Source organism: Pezoporus wallicus, unplaced genomic scaffold, assembly GCF_028554395.1.
Source record: "Pezoporus wallicus isolate ANWC-B61680 ecotype Strahan unplaced genomic scaffold, APGP_CSIRO_Pwel_v1 contig_2384, whole genome shotgun sequence".
Lineage (NCBI taxonomy): Eukaryota > Metazoa > Chordata > Aves > Psittaciformes > Psittacidae > Pezoporus > Pezoporus wallicus.
The window spans coordinates 6,109,546-6,129,604 of record NW_026640488.1 but is presented as its reverse complement, the minus strand read 5'-3'; the positions used below and the strand labels follow the sequence as shown (position 1 = coordinate 6,129,604).

Below are 20,059 nucleotides of genomic sequence, written 5' to 3'. Positions count from 1 at the left end.
TATTTCAAGGAGATTTCTAAGAGATTTCAGGTAAGACTTTTTGACAAGAGCTAAATTTCAAGAAGAAACCTAAACCTTAAAATCTATTAATTGCTTCTTATGTAAACACTGAGAAAGCAATACACATAGAAACCTTTGTGAATTTTCAGAAAAAACCTGCAATTGAAGGTGAAATTCAATATATGTTTTGTTAAACAAAACAGCATAAAACCACTAAGTATGAATGCTCCCATGAATAGTTATACACCTGACTATTTAAGGAAAAAAAAAAACAAACACAACAAACCAACCCTTTTTACCCCCCAGAAAACCACTAAAGGATTAAGAAGCAATAATTAAATCTAACAAAACTGAGCTGTCAAATACTAAGCAAGTATCTAGTATACCAAAGCAAATCTGACTTACTGAATCCCTTGTGGAATCCAGCCAGTGTGAAATGTGACGGTAATTTATATTAACAGCTGACCTAAAGGAACTATAAAGAGCTAACACAAAGTCTTTTGCCCAAAGAAACAAAATATTCAGAATAGCATTTTTGTTTTGCAAAGAGTGAAAAGTTGCATGATGCAGTGGATATAGATTAATTTCACAGGAAAGCTTGGGGGCTTATTTTAAGGGATTGAAACTGCAGAGGCAGTGAAAACAGCTGCACAGCAGTCCCTTCTGCTACTCTTAAATTATACTCAGCCATCCTACTTTTATGATGCCAAGTACGTGTTGCCATTTATACCCAAATAAAACCTGATAGGTTAAAAAAAAAACCACCAAAACAACCCAAAGAAAGACAACAGACTAACTTTAAGGGAGTTACTTAAATGTAGAATTGAGTCAAGCCAACTTAGAATCAATAGGGGCACTCAATGTGCTCTAAAAGCAGCCTGCAGAACCTCATTTTCTTTTAGAGGAAAAATATATCAGTTTTGTTCACTTCTCATCAGTACAAAAAAGTGACTCTCTAGGAAACAGTTCTCACCATGAACTGCAAGACACACCCATTATTTTTAACATTGGACTTATCACTGGGATTTTCAAGTCTGCAGGAGGACAGTACTTGTTATTTTGGGTTCCACAAAGAATAGAAAGAAGTCCTAAATGTGTTGTGAGTCTAGCAGTTGATTCTAAAAATTACAAAGAGAATCAAAGGAATTTGTTCTTTTTTTAAGGAAAAGCAGATCTTAGTGTGAAGTCTTTCAGAAGCTCAAAATGCCTGATAGTTCAAAACACTCAGATATGATCTCCATTTTTTAAAAAAGAGGTCAGATTAAGAGCAGGTTTGAAAGAGGAGAACTGACACAAACTTTCCTTAAAGCTGAATATAACTGAATAGTTGCTGCCAACAGAGTTCACAGATAATTTAATAAAGTTGTTAGTATAATTGAATCACACTCTGTCTTCCTGGGACAAATACTTTTGAACACCTACCCCACCATGACTATAGCCCCCATTTTGATTGTCTCCTAAGAGGCAATGATATTCAGAAATGTTACATATAGTTTCTGAACATCCAGCCCTTTCTATCTATAGCACTCAACTGAGTAGATATGTTGGTGGCACTTATGGATAGCTGCCTGAATGGGACACTTAAGTCTGTCTCTTATAAACATCCGGCTGATTAGCTTATGAAAATCGTTCTCTCCGCTACATACATTTTCAAAGCTATCTTTATCTACACGTTTCATTTAAAAATTCTGAAGTGCATGTCCATTTTTTCATGAGCTTTTTTAATTACACTAACTGCTTAACTTTAGCCTTTCAGGAAGAGACTTTTCAATGCTTATCAGAATGAGAGCAATCACAACTAAAGATTAGTTTCTGTACTCACACCTCTCTCAAAAAACTAAGTTCAGGCTTACAATTCATGTGGTTTGTTACCTGGAAGAAATCGCTTCTTCTTGTTCAATTTGACTATGTAAACTCTGAGAGTAAACTTAAAAACAGTGTAAAGTCCAAGAAAAAATATTTATCCATAGTGGAAGTATTGTATTATATAGTATTAATATTATTCAGATGGCATTTTGCTGTACTAGACTTTATAGATATTATGCATGTAGAATTTAGTAGATATGCCCTACTGGTTTGCACAGAAAAGTGGATTTCAGACTCTAAATCATATGTTGGTTGCGTTGTTTTTTTTTTAATTCTAATTTTTCCAATTTCATTGGCAAAAGCAAATTTAAAAATCTTTTCTTGTAAAATAGATGATGCGATATTTCACTGAAGAAATCTGAATGCTGGAATTTTGTCGGCTGAGGTTAAAACAACTGAAAAGAGTAACATGCCCATGCTTGACTGGCTTTGGTTTATTCCGCCAGGATGAAAGAACACTTGCTCAGAAGTAACAGTAGGAAGGCCACCTGAACCACAGACCTGTTTTTCACCCTTTCAATGGGCACACAACTTACCTTCTGCCACCCCCATAAAACCCAGAACAGTTTAACCATTTTAATTCTGGTGAACAGGAACCAATACACAATCCCACATCAGCACTTCTTCCTCTCTAAAGCAAACATCTCTCTTCTTCAGTTTATTTACTCCCAAACATATGTGAAATCAATTTATCAGATTTTAAAATATTTAAGGACAGCTTTTGTTGTGGCTGTCCCCTGAGGACTCTGGCTGAAGGAACACTGGGGCTGAACTCAAAGCAGAAAAGCCCCCTGGCAGGTCTGTACCTTCAGCTTTGTACAGAGGCTGTGTAACCTCAACAGAACTGCAAAGGTCCCTAAGCTATACTAGCCTGTCTTCAGGCACCAGAACTGTTCTCAGCCAGCTGGACACAAAGGTCACTTAAGTCTACTTGGACAGCTTTTATATCTGTGTTAAAATTTGGAGCCACTTTAAAATGAAAAGTCCAGATTCTTGGGTTTTGTATCTTCCTCCTCAAAAATAAATGCAACAGATATGTGAAGAGGACCGTTCATAACTTCTAATTTTGCTTATTCTGCATGTTGGAGTTTGCATAAATAGCCCCTGCCACACTTGACAAAGCGTTATGCAAATTTTATGAATCGCAACAATGATACAGTATAGCCTGAAAGGAGGAAAGTATTCCTGCCCTTTGCTATCCAGAGTATCTACAGCCACCACAAACTTCAATTCACAGCTCTATGATATTGAGTAGCCCCAGTTGGCCAGGAATGGACAAGAGTCAGCAGGTTTTTAAAACAGTTTACCTCTGGTCTGCAAACTGATAGTAAAGTTTAGTAACAGTCATTTGAGAAGCAGATTTGGTGGAACAAAAGAGAGAAAGGAAGGGTAAGCAGATACGCACCAACTTGACCCTCTGCCCCGGGGTGGCACTGATTTCCCATGTGCACTCCTTTCTGCTGGGATACTTGTCGGGCCAGTTGGGACTCGTGATGATGCCATTGGGACTATGGATCTTCTGTTCACACTCAGCTGTGCCAACAGTGATAGTATCAGTCAGTCTGGGGATTTGATTCAGAGGTAGCCAGAAAATACCCTATTTTGTCAGTGAACCCATGGAACGGAAAGGATCTTCAGAAAGACACCTAAGCACTCTCTTCTGTGTGCACAATCATGTTCTTCTCCTTTGGCACACATATTATGGAAACTAACCCACCTAACCCGGGTTAGTTTCAACTAACAACTAACTAAACTAACCTGTTTACTGACTACTGAAACATATACTGTTATTTACAATAAGTGGTGCTTTTATTTTTTTTTTTTTGAAAAAAAAAATGAAGGAATGACCGTAAGTATTAAACCATAATATTTTGCCATTCCTGCTATTCTACATACAAGTATGAAAATCAATATGAACAATCTTGCTACTCCAGCATCAAATGGTATTTCTTGAACAATTTATTTTAATCTCTTCTCACTAATTTTCATACTGCAGATACAGAGCAATCATTCTGATTTCTAAACCACAGTTTTTAGGGACATATATACCAGTAGAGAATAGCTAAGACTAAACAAGAACAGCTTAGCCATTCACTCCCTAAGTGCATCTCTGTGAATAAATACAAACAAATAAAACTTAAAGAAGGCAAGAAAGAAACTAATTTAATTTTTGCATTTAGTTTTTTAATAATCCCAAATTCCTTTATAAACATCAGAGAATTATTCAACAGGAATCTTTTAAAGCAGACGAGCATAATTTCAACACCAGTGAAAATGCAAATGATTCACAAAGGGCATATCTTTACTTGCAAATTAAATCCGTGTTAGAATACAGCCTTGAGAAACTGCAGTAGCTCACATGATATTGCACGCTTGAGTTTCATTAGCAGATAACCTAATCCTACCTAAACCGCAAAGCCTACTGCTTTTTTGGAGGTAGCCACACCTTGAGACAGGTAATAGGAAGAAAGTTGCACAGGGACTTGGCTGGAATTTAGATTCTCTGAATATGTCCCCTAAAATAATCTCAGAAAGGGCAGATAGTTTCAACGTGACTGCAAGGAAACTACTACTGATAGGAGCAAATGACAAGTTTACCAGGCTTCTCTCCAGAAACTCTATCCCAGTGTTTTATGCAGCATTTATGACAGCTTTAAATGTTCTACACTTCACAGAACTATTAAAAATAGCACTCCCTGCCAATGATCCCAAGTTTTCCAAACTGCATTCTTGTGGACCTAAAACTCAGCGACACACAAATGCTGGGACAGAGGGGATGGGAAAGGGAGGGCAAAGGAGTGTTTAAGTCCAAATGCTAAACCCCCATTACCAAGATGATTTTCCTTCCTTTCTTTTCTTTGGAAGGAGAGCTGCAGGGAGCTTTCTGAAAACAGTTGTATAATTAACTGTTCAAATACCTTACTACTCACCCTCCTTGCAGTCATGTTTATTTTCATGTAGCACAAATCCATTTCGGCACTGGCAAACATAGCTTCCTACCGTGTTGATGCACTCGTGCTGGCAGCCACCATTGTCCTTTGAACACTCATCCTTGTCTAAGAAATACAAAACAAGGTCGGGTGAGCATCAAGCTAGCAGTAGTCCTCATTACCAAAAAGAGAAAAAGTCGAGCACAGTGTTTCAAGAAAAGGATAAGCTAAGGCACAATCACTCTTCTTAATATGGCAGTTTCATGGTACCTTCTAGCCACCCATTGCTCGGCCTAAAGCCTTGCACCATGGCACAAACAGCCTGACTCATCTTTCTAGGAAATGAGGGGTAGTTCCTTAGAGAGAGGAACAACCAACCAACCTAAATCAAAGGAGGTAAGACAGTTACCAGTGTTTGCTATTTCAAGTGATCTAGCTGGTAAAAAAAATCATAAATATCCCATCCAAAGCTTTATTTCAGTAAGCAACATGGATGTAATCTATGGACAACACAGTTTCAACTTTATGCAAATTCCACAATTTAATGATGGTATGTCAAAAGGAACATGTAAGCCAAAAAATGCTCCAAGCTGCATTAAGAAAAAAAGGATTTAACATAAACTTCTTTAATAAGCTGATTTTTTTTTTCCCAGCAGAGTGACAGTGTGCTTTACTTTTAACGAATCTGGACAGTACAGAACATCACAAAAGGAAAGCATTTCATTGAAAAACATACAAAAGAAATTGGCATTAGTTATTTCAAGGAGATCTACAATATAGCATGCAGTTCTGTTTATTAAGATATAATCATTCAAAAGAGCTTTTTAGTGTGTTAGAAATAAAGCAGAGTCAGGGAGGAAATATGACCTCCATTAAACAGTTACAAATTCACTGCATGGACAGAAGCCAAACTAGATTAACAAGCTGTCATTCTAGAAAGAGGCCTCAGCTGCCACCCTTCTATGTCATTCAGCTGTTGTCATTTGAGGTGAGGCTGGCCCATTTGTAAGAGGCAGACTGCTCCTGACATGTGTATATGTATGCACATCTACATACCTCTCTATGTATGTATAGACATAGATATAAATCCTGAAATGGAAAAATATATGCCTATATATATATAAACACACACATAAACACAATTTACAACACTGTGTCTTACAACATGTGTTATTTCAACATGAAAAAAGGGGAGGAAAAAGAGCCTAAACTGTGGACATCCCAGAGGTCCAGCTGCTGCAGGGCTGGAATGCAAAGCACCCACCCCTTTTTGCCTCATGTACCTTGAAAAGCAGCAGTGAGTGTTATCTCTGAACACGGTAACATGCAGTGTTTCAGACTTAAGTCAGCACAGTAAGAATTTCTATAGATTACAAGCCTCTATGGATAATTTAAGTCTCTTTTCATTGTCTTACTCATGCATTTTTCCCCCTGCCCTTACTTATGCTCATATTTAGTAAGATGACAATGGAAGTTTACATTATAAATGCATACACATCAGCTTTATCTGCCAAAGCATTTGCAACACTTGACCCGTTGACTTGCAGGTCTTTCCATAAAAATCAGCTCCTACTTATGTACATGATGATAATGTACATTTACAGATAAATTCTGCAAGTCAAACGCAAGCATCCACTGCATTTTGCCCTGTAAATCTCAAATCTGTTTGCGTTGAAAGCTTTTCAAAGCTTTCTGCAGATGTGAACAGATTTGAAGGTTAAGAAGCAGCCAAAAACATTGGTAGCTTCCAGAATCATACATCCAAAGGCTTATACTAGTTGTCATTCATTTTGATGATGAAAGAAGCAAGAAAGCTCCACGATACACTGTTTATGCCCCATGCAATGCAAATCCCAAACTGAGATAGTAAATCCATTTCATTTCAAACAAAAGTTACAATATTTTATTTTTGCAAAAGCAAGCACTGTCATAAATTAATTCCATGTTGTAAATGAAGAATAGTAATGAGCAAATGAGATATTAGATACAATACAAACAAAACTCTTCAATATTTCCCCATCTAAGCATTAGTTTGTAGGTTTCTACCAAAATAGCAAACTAAATGGAAGGCAAGCTCAAAATGCATTCAAGTTAGGCTTTCGAGTACAGAGTAGGTACACAAATTCTAAATAAAAGCCCTGTCCATTTTCATCTTCAACCAAACTGTGTGAAAATATTGAAAAGTATTTTAACATTAAATAAGCTTTTATTCTATAAAGTAATCTATTAAGAGACAAGCGCATAAGCAAACAGTCCCATGTTGGACCTTCTCAGAGATACAACAATGGACAGAAGGTAGAAAGAAGAAGCTTTCTGATTTTGAACTACAATAATTGCTTGTGCATGGTTAATCAAGGATGCAACTGTTGAACAAGCCTTCATCACACTTCATAATTCAGAACAGACTTTCTGTCAAATTGATCCCCCAGTTTCAAAATTCATGAAAAAACCCCAATTAGTCTGTATTAGTTATAGGAACAAATGTTTTGCCATGTAAAAACAAAGCCATTTGTTAGGCTGGCAGATGGAAATGAGTCTCCCAGTTTTGAATGGATACTTTCTTTTCTCATTTTACTACTCAGAAGAGTGAAAGTTCCATTCTCAATAAAATGTTAGATTGAATCATTCAGAGGACAAATAGTCGTACCTCTGAGACCCTCAGAGGCCACCAGTCTGTGAATAATACGTACTCGGCCTGAAGGGACCTCTACCAAGTCCTTGCAAGATTCAAAACCAAAAATTTTCTCTTTGCAGGCAGCTTTCTTGTCTGTGGAAAAAAAAATGTACCAGGATGGCACCAGAAATGAGTTTGTTCTCTAAAATTTGCTCAAGGCTAGAAACATTCTAGCTTTCTCATTTTAACTGCTCAATGAATCATCACCCAAAAAAATGTATGTTCCAACAAACCTTTTTCCTATATTACAACAAACACAATGTATGTTTTGAATGATCATGGTTAGACTCATGTTTATTTAAAATATTGAAGTAACTCTAAAACTTATGATAAGTGGAAGCAGTTTAGTGACATGTTATCACTGGGTATTAATCATACCACTATGCAAAGACTGATTTAAAGAAATCATTAAGCTATCTTCTTGGAAACATCACAGGGTAAAAAAATAATATATTACTGTTATCTTTTTTTCACCCTAATGTAAAATTCATGGAGTCATTTTATGGGCCAAGCAGACTCCAATAGTTTACTGTCTTGTAACAGAGCAGGAGAGAGTTAAGGGAGGGCAGAAGAAAGAATAAAAACCTAATTACTGCAAATTCTCCCTTTAGAAGCCTAATATCTAATTCCAAAATAAAATATTTAAAGTTAAAAAAAAATTATATAACATGACTCCCTTCTTGCTTCTCTTTATCCAAGAAACTTGGTGATAAATATACAAACGTGTCTCTGGAGATTAGAGAGATCCCTGCAATGGCTCCCAACTGAGCTTCCCTCAGAACTGTCCCATCAAATGTAAATTTTACAGAATGTTGAATAAAAAAGTTTTTCTCACTTTCCAGTAGCACCTGTCTGGCTGTTAACACCATTTTACAGCCAAAAATGTAATTAATGTTGTCTTATAGCAACATAAATACCTTCCTAAGGCAGGTCATCTGTTGCCCTATGTCACTGTTTGCTTTCACAGTTTATCACAGTGGATTCCAATCACCCAAAAACTGCTTTCTGTCATCTGAGCTGGAGCTGGGCCATGCTTTCTCAACTATAGCTGTGGGTGCAGAATTCATCACCCAAAGGAGTTGTAGAAAAAGAAGTTCTTCGGCTGTGCTTGAGGAACACATTACAGTTCTAATATTAAAACTAATCTGATGTATCTACCTGTCTCTCTTGCTGTGCATTGCATATGCCCTTTACTCATAAAGACTTCAAGATGCAGTGTTTTACTAATTCCCGATTTTTTTCATTGTGCCTGTCTTTATAACCAAATGCTTACATATATTCCTATTGTGATTTAATTAATAAAACTGTTAAATGCCTTCCAGCAAGTATTTGACAGTAGCACTAAGCATTTCTCCACAGATACAATTCTAGAAGTATTGTATTCTGAAGACAAGTACATAAATAGGGAAAAAAAACACCACTTTGTCAGCTGAAAATTGATCAGTTATCAACTCCCAATAGTCAAAACACTTGAAGTCTCAAGTCCATTCTTCATTGACAGACCAATAGCATCTTATGTCTGTACTAAGGGATTCAGGGGTAAGAAAGTTAATGGGTTTTCTGACAGCCATGAGAGTTTTGTGCCATGAAATATTTAGAGATGACAACTTCTTTTTAGATACTTTAGGTTCAAAAGTTTGTCCCAATGATTACAGTTTCTGTTTTAATCAGGAAATACTGTCAAAAGGGGAAAGCCAAATAACACAGAAGAATTGAATCTGCCAGAAATGGTCAACAACTGGAAGAGAATTGAGAAAGCATAAAAATAAAAGTCAAAGTATCTGAACCCATATGAAATGGGAGAAAAGACTACGGCAGATATGCATAATGAAGCATTCTTATACTTACTATATACTTATACATACATACTTACAGATTCAAATACTGTTTATATCAAACTATCTTTCTTTGAAGGGGATTAAGTACATACTATATCCAGGAGACATCATACATTTCTGTTCAATAAAAATCACATTGCTTCAGACTTATCCCTGACTAATGAATTTATTTTAGTGATCAATGGCATCATATAGAACGTATTTTTTAAATTACCAGGAAAAACCTGGTTTCAGCTTGGGATGGGGAGGGGGCAATGGAGGGAGGGAGGAACAATTCATTCAGAGCTGAGAAAAACAAGGAATTTATGGTTCTGATTGATTACAACCTGATGCTTTGAACTCCATGAATTATACATAGTCTACTCTTTCCCCAACATACAGCAATACAGCATTGGCTTGATTTCTTCCGAGAACCCACTAACTAACAGATCAGTGAAACAGTCAAGGAAATAAATGATTACATCTGTGAAAATGAACTATCAATTTAAAGAAAACTAAACTTTGACTATAAATGCATAAATGTTCAGCATGTCCACAAAAAAAAAACAAACAACACTTCTGAACTACAGAGCTTATACAAATTACAAACCCGTCATCATCAATCTTATCTAGCATAGCTGTATAGATCTTGAAGATACATAACAAACTTAATTTGCAGACCATTTTTAGAACTGGAACATGTCAATACTTATTCTTGTGAAAAGGCAAAATAAGTGACGATTCCTGCTGGCATTACCAGGCTTACATGAAATGACTAGCTGTGTAGGTGTTTCTAGGAGGAAATTCTGTTGTGTGCATACACATATTTACTACAAATAACAAGTAAACCTCAAAAGCTTCTTGCTAATGTAACACACAAAATCAAAAGTAAAAAGCATTACTATATGTAAAGATGGATCTGAAAGGCTATGACCAGAGAAACATGATTACTAGAAAAAAAATAATATGCTTTAGAAGAGTTAAGCTATTCTAAATGTCTAAACTGTCTGGACAATTCTTTTCCTCACTTTACAAACTATATCACCTATACAATATTCTGATTCATATTACTTGGTAATAGATAAGTTATCAGTTCTTAAAGCTAACCAATGAAATACCATTTCATTCCAGTTTTGATAAAATATTTTAGCAAACAAACTCTAGTAACGATGCTGGGTAATACAATTTGCTACATGAAAAGCATAATCAAGACTCTCCAGATTCTGATTTTTAGTGGCTATCAAAAAACCTGGGGCAGAATTCAAATTCCAAATGCTTCTGGTTGACTTCCATCTTGAGGAGGTGAGCTGACACAACTGTTTTGTGGTGTGGTTTTACACAAGATAACATATGCATTTGTGTATGTGTGTAAACACACAAGAGAAACACTAAGCAAAATTCCACTACTAATACTAGGTGGTATCCTGCCACAGGCAGATTATTATAATTTAGTCTCAATGGGTAATTGCACAGGCTACTGTTGTGCAAATACTTCCTCACATCTTCAGCTTCACTTCTAACTTTATTCAATGATACATGGCTTCAGATGATATAAACTTCCATCTCTCTGATCTGCCTCACTGAAATTACACTCATAACTAAAAAAGACATATTTTTGCAAGAACAAAGTCTTAAACTCTGGTCTTCTGCAAAACATTAAGGAGTGCAAAGTTTGGCAAGAAAGCACCCATAATGTTAAACAAATGTGTAGCACAAGTGCTAATCTCAGAACTAATGCAATATATTAAGAGAGATGAGTGAAAAAAACATACAAGCGTACACAGTACATAATTCATATCACATTGCAACTGGGTTTGAAAGAAATGGGAAAAAATTTTTTGATAAAAGAAATTACAATTCAGAACAGTATTTTAAGACAGAAGAATTGTTTGTGCTTATATAAATAAAACAAATTCAAAGCTGCCAGGGAAACTGTAAAGGAAAAGGCCACTCACTTTCATATCAAAAGAGTATTCACTCTACCTAGTCATTGTATGCTCAGGGACACTCATAGGTATACAAGATTAATTTTCTATACCTGAGAAGAAGTGTGCTTTGAAGCCTTTTTTTGACACCGTGTTGTCAGATCTGAACTCAATTCGCATGTTGTTGTACTGAGAAGTGATAACTTCAGGCACTTCTGTACCGCAGAATTTACCATGTAGTTTAGAATCAGAAGAAAGGCCACTACGAATCTCCACATAATCATATTTGCAAACCTGAGAAAAAGAAAAATATTTTTTCCCCAATCAAAAGAAAAGCATGAAGTTGTTTACAAATTTAAGAACTCTGATTGGTGTATGCTGCTAAATAATAAATTAATAGGTTTTGGCCTTTTTTTTTTTTTTTTCCACTTTTTCCTGACACTGAAAACATTTGTAAATGCTTGCAAACATCCACTGATTTGTGTAAGAATATTTTAAGGTCACTAAGGCACAGCTACACTACGCATTACATTCAAAAAATGTATTTTGATAGACACTAATCTGTGTTTAAATCTCAAGACGCTCGCAGCACTTCCATTTAGTCTAAAAAATAAAAATTCCAGCAACATTAGATTAAAATCTAGAAATATTAACCCTAAAAGTTTTAACTGCCTTCATGCTATAAGCCTCATACCCAGAACCTACAAACCTACTACTTGCATCTCATAGATCATTAATTTTTTAAATTTTTTAAATTTTCACTTAGAAACATACAAGATAAGTTTTTACCATAACATACTTAAGACATATTCATCTGTTCACAAATATATCCATCTGCAGTCTAAACCCATCCACCTTTCTTTAACTACAGTTTAGAAGACTGATGCTGTGATGCAAGTCATTTCCATTAAAAGGTAAGAAATAAACTAAAATAATGTAATAAAAAGCCTTATGCAAGACCTGCTACATGTGGTAATACTTTCAGTGCATAATCCCTTGGTTGACCTAAAGCCTTCCACCCAAAACTTCTAAGCTTCTTAGGCTCAACTACCAATCATTTAATCAAAAATGTCCCAGTTGTTTGAAATTAATAGCTTACATGAAAACAGTGGCCAGGAGGATTCATAAAGAGCTTAGACTGTCCATAAAATCCAAGTTGTATTGGATAGATCACAATTTCTAGCTAAAAAAGAAATGTCAGGGGAACTGGAAGGGAACTATTGAAAAGACTCTTTTGGCCCTTGTTGCTCTCTCTCCCTATAAAATATGAAATGATTGTCAACATTCCTAATTGTTTTTAATATAATATAGATGTAGATTAAATATTGTTACTGGAAAAAAAAAATCACACTGCAGAGTTGGAAATTAACTAATTCACTTGAAGCTACTTTTATACAATATAAAGAACACAGACTCATAAAAATTGAGTTCCTGCCACATGCTGATTTACATTAATTGTAAGATAAATTCATATTAATGATTTTCAAATGTAGCTCACAACATTAATAAATCCCAACAATTTCAGCAAAACATCAGTGGTGAATTTGGATGGTTTTATACCTTTCATTATAGAAATGAAATGTAATTTCAGATCAGTCTAACTTCCTTCATACTACACTACATTTTAAAAAATTTACAGTTAAATTGAAATTGTAAAATGAAAAATATTAAAATGGTAATATTGGAAAAGACATACTCAACTTATTCTAAGTGGAGCTCCTGTAAAAAAAAGTAATTAAAGCATTTGCTAAATTGATACATTTTATGCCTGCACTCAGACACTATGTTAGAATGTTCCAGATATTGTATGTTACTTCTGATTTCCAAAGGTACTATTCTTAGTACTAATATTTAATAGCATAAAGCTGAGATTTAGTAGCAGAAGATCAAGCCAAAGTTTTAAATATTCAAAACCATTAAGTATGTATTTTTCATATCTGCTTAAGTTATGTGTCATATGAGTACAACCTTAGAAAACTGATTTAACTTCATGCACTCCAGGTGCCTTCCTTGAAAATCTGGCTTAAGTACCAAGAAAGTGAAGGAAAAAATATGTTCTGGTTTGTTCAAATGGTAATTAAATTTTCATTCTTTGGGATTTGTAAGGTTTTATTACACTTTTCTTGTAATAATGCTAACAAAAGACGAGTGTAACATATAAATCATTAAAAATTGGAATTTCATGGATTTTAGAATCTACCCCAAATTATTTTAAAAAAGAAATAAAAATTAAGACCTCACATTGCTGCCTCTGCAAGTAATTTTGAGATATTTTTGAGAAGCTATGGCTTGGTTGTTTCTTGGTTACAAATTACAGCTTTTTCCATTTCAGATCTCATGCCCCAAACATGGCCCATCCTTGTATCAAACATGTTGCTACAAATTTGTTTAGTCAGAAATAATGTCCTGGGATCTGGGTTCTTAATACCATGTGAAGAACATCATCAACTCGGTGGCTAAAGTACATTAGGCTACATTGTGGCAGGGGAACTTAACAGTATGACTGAGGAGCGTCTAGGAAGAAGAGAGGCTAAGTTGATGTTGACACCCATTTACTGATTCTCACCCCAAAAACACTGCATCCCCCCACTACTTAGTTTATAAGTATAGAGCAGCCCTTACCACATGGAGGGTTCTGCCCTTCTCTCCCCCAACTTGGGGAAGATATCCTCCACGCCTCCATGGGCTGCCCAGCTCAAACACTGCTGCTCCTCTTTTATGCCTTGTTTCTGGTACTGCTCCTTTTAAAATATCCCCCTCCAAGAGATACTTGTAAGTGATTTAAATGCTCCCTCACTCCATCACTAACCACAGCTTATGTGTATTCTTTGTAGTCATACTCTGCAAAGATGATTTGGTTTCTCCAGATTTTCTTCTGTTGAATTCTTTCCAATACGTCTCAGCCATTTGCTCTATTTTACTTTGTTGATAAAAAAAAGTCAGCTGAGACTCAGCAGAGAACATTACTTTTAAATTTCTTGTAATACATATACATTTAGATGATATGTAAAAGAGAGCTATTCTCTCCATGTTTGTTTTGAAATAATCCAGAAACAGTCCCAAAACGAAAATATCTATGGTTATTGTCAGCATATGAAAGGTCAGCAAGGGTTTTATAAGGCAATATCCATTTTGAAAGCTCACAAAATTGTTTAGTGTGTAACAGATTGTGCAGCATTTTGTTCACGGTTACTTACTTCATTCCCTTCTAACTCAAAAAACTCAAACTTCACTGAAATTCGGTATTGCGTTGGGGCAACCACCTGCCACACACAGTTTTTGTTTGGAGGATACTCTTTGGGCCACCCTGGCGTGGTTATAGTCCCATTTAGCTTTGTCAGGAGTCCTCCACAAGCAGCTGTAAAATTAAAGGGGAGAGCATTATTATTTGACTGAAACTGTGTTTTACTATAAACAGAAGCATACTAAGAAGATTCAATCCTCTCATTACTTATACCGCTGTAATGCCCAGAGAGAGTAATCAGAATCATGTTTTATCATACTTGGTGCAAACAAAGAGAAAGAGACAGCTCCTATCTTGAACAGCTTGCAGGTTTGCGAACAGAGATAAGTTTCAGGACTACACAAGGCGTTATCATATTCATTCTTTTCCCTTCCCTCCAGAGACTCTGGTTATTCTCTCACAGCCTTTCCCATGCAAGTCCTCTGACCCTACCACCCTCCCCAGGACCTTGACCACCCTTCTTCTGACAGACGGACTACTTAAGATGAGCTTCACATTTCCCCTGCTTCTCTCCTTGATTACTGATCTAGAATCAGCTGTACCTATCTCAGCTCACACAGCTGTATATCCCTCCCATAACCTAGTAGATAGGGTCACTTCTTTGGGATAGCAGTCACATACTCTTCAGTCACAACTACTTTTGCTGAAGTATGGGTGTTCAAGTAATAGAAAAAATACTTGCTATTTCTAAGTATATGCCAAATAGTCACCTTTGTACAACGGAACAAGACTGTATTATGTTTGTGAATGCAGTTCAGATAGCAAAGAATAAACATATTAATTTTTTCCATCTGAGGAATTTTTTTTTTTTTTTTAAAGGAGAGTAATGGGATTTGCAGGGTTTCTTGATCAGACTGCTGCACTGATACTATCACAGCACTGTGACAGCACTGGAAATCATCCACAAATCTCTTTTTAAAGAGCTCAGGTGAGGGGAAGCTCCACCTTTTCCCACCTGTGCTGTGCTAACACTGAATGCTTTACAAACTGGCTATTCCTGTCTAGCTGTGTGCCTCTCACACTACAGCCACTTTATCCAAAACACGTGGGAGAACTCTTCAGTTTCAGGGCTCATTTGGCCAACCCAGACACATACCAGTCTTCCTTCTGGCACTAGGCTTCCCTGGCTTCCTGTGAGAAGGCTTCTTAGTGTACACACAAAGGTAACACAAACGGGGTAGGAGGTCATGCCTCAGTATATCAAAAAAGGGCCAGGCACTAGAGACTGCATTCTGATGACACAAGATATACCCCCAAATGATCCAGTCTAGGTCAGGATGGCTACTGTTTGATTTCAATCTCTGCTTTTCAGTGTCACTCCATTGTTCCCTGAGGCAATGGGATGAAATGTAGAAACATGGGGGAAAAAAATAATCTTTAAGCTTCTTAATACTCTTTCAGTGGGGGAGATTTGGATTAGCACAAAAATTAGACTGCAGAGATGTATCAGGTGGAGTTTCTGAGTTGGAAGCTTCTACTCTGGTATCATGCATGAATTAATACAGCTAGGTCACCCCTCAAGAGACCAAATTATAACTGGGACGCAACGCTCACTGTGATAACACAGTGATTTTAATTCAGCAGTCCCAAGTAGTATCTACATATAGAGAATGCTATGTCACATGGAACATATATGCTTTTATGGATAGCTCACATTTTTTGCTCCACACTGCACTACTCTGAGTTACTTCTTTTGCCAGAGTTGCTTTTCTGTTTGGAAAGCAGAAAAGCTTTCTGAAAGACTAATAATCTTCCCTAATACTCTGACTTAGGTCAGCAGGCAGACTAAACCAAATTCTTTACATAAATTTGGGCTGATGATCAAAGGCCCAGAGATCAAACCTCTGTCTTCATGGTCCCACCTTGGATTAACCTTATTTTCTGTATCCTGAGTAATATTCAGATGTTTAAATAAATTTTTTGTTCCCCAAAGTGGTCATTACTAAAGCTGGGGGGAACACCACCAACAAAAAAATCAGCTTGACAAGAATCACAATCTAACATGCCCACAGTCTATGTCCAAGTCCACAAAGCCAAAACCAAAAGAACAAAAAGTGAAAAGAAATGGAATAAAACTTCCCCAAATTGTGACAAATCATGAATTAAAGCTAGGTAAAAAGAAAAAAGAAAAAGACAAAAAGAAAAAAAAAAGAAAAGAAAAGAAAAAAAAGAAAAGGAAAAGAAAAGAAAACAAAAGGAAAGGGAAAGGGAAAAAGAAAAAGAGAAAGAAAGTAAAAAAGAAAAGAAAGAAAGTAAAAAAGAGAAGAAAGAAAAGAAAAAAGGGGAAGGGAAGGGAAGGGAAGGGAAGGGAAGGGAAGGGAAGGGAAGGGAAGGGAAGGGAAGGGAAGGGAAGGGAAGGGAAGGGAAGGGAAGGGAAGGGAAGGGAAGGGAAGGGAAGGGAAGGGAAGGGAAGGGAAGGGAAGGGAAGGGAAGGGAAGGGAAGGGAAGGGAAGGGAGAAAAGAAAAAAAAAGAAAAAGAAAGAAAAGAAAAGGAAAAAGGAAAGGAAAAGGAAAGGGAAAAAGAAAAAAAAGACAAGACACCAGTGAATCATATTAACCATAACTCCAGGCACTCCCAATTTTCAAACTCCATTCACTGCTCAAACAGATGAACTGAAATAAGAATAATCTGTGTTATCTCTGAATTTATTGATGTTTGTGATTAAGAATCAAACAATAATTGGTGCACAATGATCAAGAGATTTTGCTTCTTTCCTTTGATATGGAATATGTAGAGAATAAAAAAATCTTATCTCAGTCTAATCCTATGTTTACACAACTTCCACTTACCAGGTTTTTATTTCTCCAAATGATTATTTGAACATGCTTTGCTCACCCTGTAAAGTAGAATTTGTTTCCAGCAAGGAAACTCCACAGTCTGACTAGGAATGGGGAGGATTCCTGTGAGCTTTGATCTAGATTAAAGGATCCTGTACTTTAAACCTGCCAGCTCCCCAGTCCCACCCCAATTAGAGGTGGTCTGAGGGATTGTTAAATTCAGAGACAGTAGTGCATTGCTCTGCTGATAATTGTCTCCTTATGCATGGTGGGAGACTTCGCTTTAGTGAGTATGAATAATGTAATAAGTGCTTTAGGAAGGTACAAAGTCTGATTTTTGCATCACTCCTGATAGACTAACAGCAAAGCCTGTCAAGCTAAATTAGTGACAAACATCCAAGGAACATGACTGCTGTGGACAGACATGACTTTGGCACCATTACTTAAAAGAGAGCACTGGTTTTCCAGGTTGGGTCCTACAGATCTCACACTGCTAGGACAGAGCATATGAAAAGTATATCATTCCATTCAGCAATGGCTCTCTGTGAGGTTTAGGAGCCCATAAAACAGCAACACACCGTACCTTCACAGCTCTTTTTGTCAGGACCAAGCTCATAACCAGGATCACAGGCGCACTGGTAACTGCCCAGAGTATTTACACAGCGCTGCTCACAGCCACCATTGTCAGGTTTGGCACATTCATCTTCCTCTGCCAAGACAGGGAAGAACACAAAAATGTGTTAAATAATTACCTTCCTCAGCTGTAATTCCTGGATCAGTATTAACTCAGAAAGCTGTATGCATGCCATTATAAGGTACACTACATAACACACTGCAGTTGCTGACTAGAGGATTTTCAAATGCTAAGGAGGTTTGCAATGGAGAAAATAAAAAAAAAATGTCTTTTCTAAGGTTTGGGTGGGGTTTTGTACAATACCTACTGACAGATGCAGACCTAATTTATAAGCACTTTGTGGGCAGCATGCAGTAATTGAGGCACCATAATCTAAAGGTTGTATAAAGTATTGAAAGAAAGACTGAAAATCCACAGCAGGGTCACTTGAAGGGCACTTTATCTCCCACAGAATAAATCTGTACATTATCCCAAAGTCATACTCAAAAACAGATTAACAGAATCCTCAAATCCCAGGTTTTCATTCTACTGATATTAAAGGGAACAAGATGCATCAGGAATGGGGGATGGAAAGGAATAATACATTTCCTGTACTAGTTCTGAAGTATACCCATGAGATTCATTGTTAAAATATTCCTCAGATGTTGAAATACTGTTTCCTTATACCAGGACAAGTAATTTCTTAGGAACAAAACAGAGCTCCCACTCTCATGTCCACAGCATTCAAGATTATAATTGTCTATATTGAAAACTAACAACAGGGTGAGAAAAGCCCCAGCTTCTGCAAAAAGGCTGTCTTGATGGCATGACCTGTATTACGGGTGTCACCATAACCTCACCACTGCTGGTGGCTTTCCCTGTGCCATGGGCAGTACATGGTGGGAATTACTGCCCCTGCACCAAGTACTGCAGCTGTCACTGCAGTTGTATCACACACACCCCAAAACTGGAGGAAGACTTTGAGGCCATTCATCACTATGATTTCTCAGGCATTTTGTGGTGGGTTTTTTTCTTGCTTACAGGAAGCAACAAGTTGCTACAGCAGCCTACTGCAGCAAAGAGATTAGGAAAACCATGTTTAGACAAAAGAAGAAAAAAAAATAAATGACCCATTTGTGATTATACTATTTAATTTCATATTTGATAACATAATGACCAAAAAAGACATTTTTACAAGAATATATGTGTTTCAAAAGCGTTTCAAAACTACGGTTATTATCTGAATGGAGTAGGAAGTTGCACTGAGTATGTTCCTTGATTCTTTGAACATATTTTACAAGGATATTCAAATACCTTTACTGTTTTGTATTGGTAAAATTGTATGCCCAGGTAAAAAATATACTACAGATAGTACAGAGATGATGTTAGTTAAAATAGGTTGAGAAATATTAATACTCTGTGGGGTTTTTTGTTTGTTTGTTTTTTCCTAGTAAAAACACAAGTGCTAAGCAGTTCACAGCTTCCAAAATATGCTTTTACATTTACCTTTAAAAAAGTTAGCTGCAAACCCTGCTTTGTTAACAGTTCCATCAGAAACAAACTTCATCCACAGGGTATTAGAGGTAGATCTTATGTCTTCTGGTTTGTCATAGCCACAAAAGTGACCAATTAAAGGACTGTTCTCATTTGTTCCATCTCGAATTTCCAAGTAGTCATATGCACAGTTATCGTGTCTTTCAATCTGTAAAAGAAACATTTTAAAAGTGACCTATTTGAACTTGACCATAAATATCAAATATAAATCAGAAAATAAATAGCATTTTCAAAGTTAAGGTTAGGATTCTCTGTTTGGAATTCAAATATCAGGAAGATGAACAATCATAACTGGACTCCTTTTAACTGTACTTGTTTCCTACAAGAAAAATTGTTGAGAAGTTACACAGGACAAAAGAGACTAATTGGGGAAAAAAAAAATAGCTAAAAAAGACACTCTCACCTCTAAGTTTCCTCATGTTTCATCATGTTCCTACTCTGAGCTCAAATAAAGTCCTCTTTTCTCATGTACACTCAAGTACACAAGATTAGTGGTTCAACAACGCAACAGGTCAGAAAGATTGATTTGTTTTGAAATATTAAAATGCTCAATTTTAATTAATATGAATAAGATTTTTAGACATTATCAACCTATGCTATTTCAGGTGATGATAAATATTTTACTTTCTTCCTCTAAAAAATCTATCATTCGACTAAA

The 20,059-nt window shown here is 36.4% G+C and overlaps 1 protein-coding gene across 2 annotated transcripts in view; it reads right to left on the bottom strand.

Moving 5' to 3' along the window:
* Positions 1 to 20,059, bottom strand: part of TLL1 (tolloid like 1) — a 128,986-nt gene that overhangs the window by 7,613 nt on the left and 101,314 nt on the right. For both annotated transcript variants that reach the window (XM_057419050.1, XM_057419051.1), the window contains 6 exons: positions 19,354 to 19,549; positions 17,818 to 17,943; positions 14,410 to 14,570; positions 11,326 to 11,506; positions 4,797 to 4,922; positions 3,272 to 3,399 (listed from right to left, as the gene is read on the bottom strand). In XM_057419050.1, the coding sequence (XP_057275033.1) occupies positions 3,272 to 3,399; positions 4,797 to 4,922; positions 11,326 to 11,506; positions 14,410 to 14,570; positions 17,818 to 17,943; positions 19,354 to 19,549 (918 nt within the window). The remainder of the gene's footprint in view (positions 1 to 3,271; positions 3,400 to 4,796; positions 4,923 to 11,325; positions 11,507 to 14,409; positions 14,571 to 17,817; positions 17,944 to 19,353; positions 19,550 to 20,059) is intronic.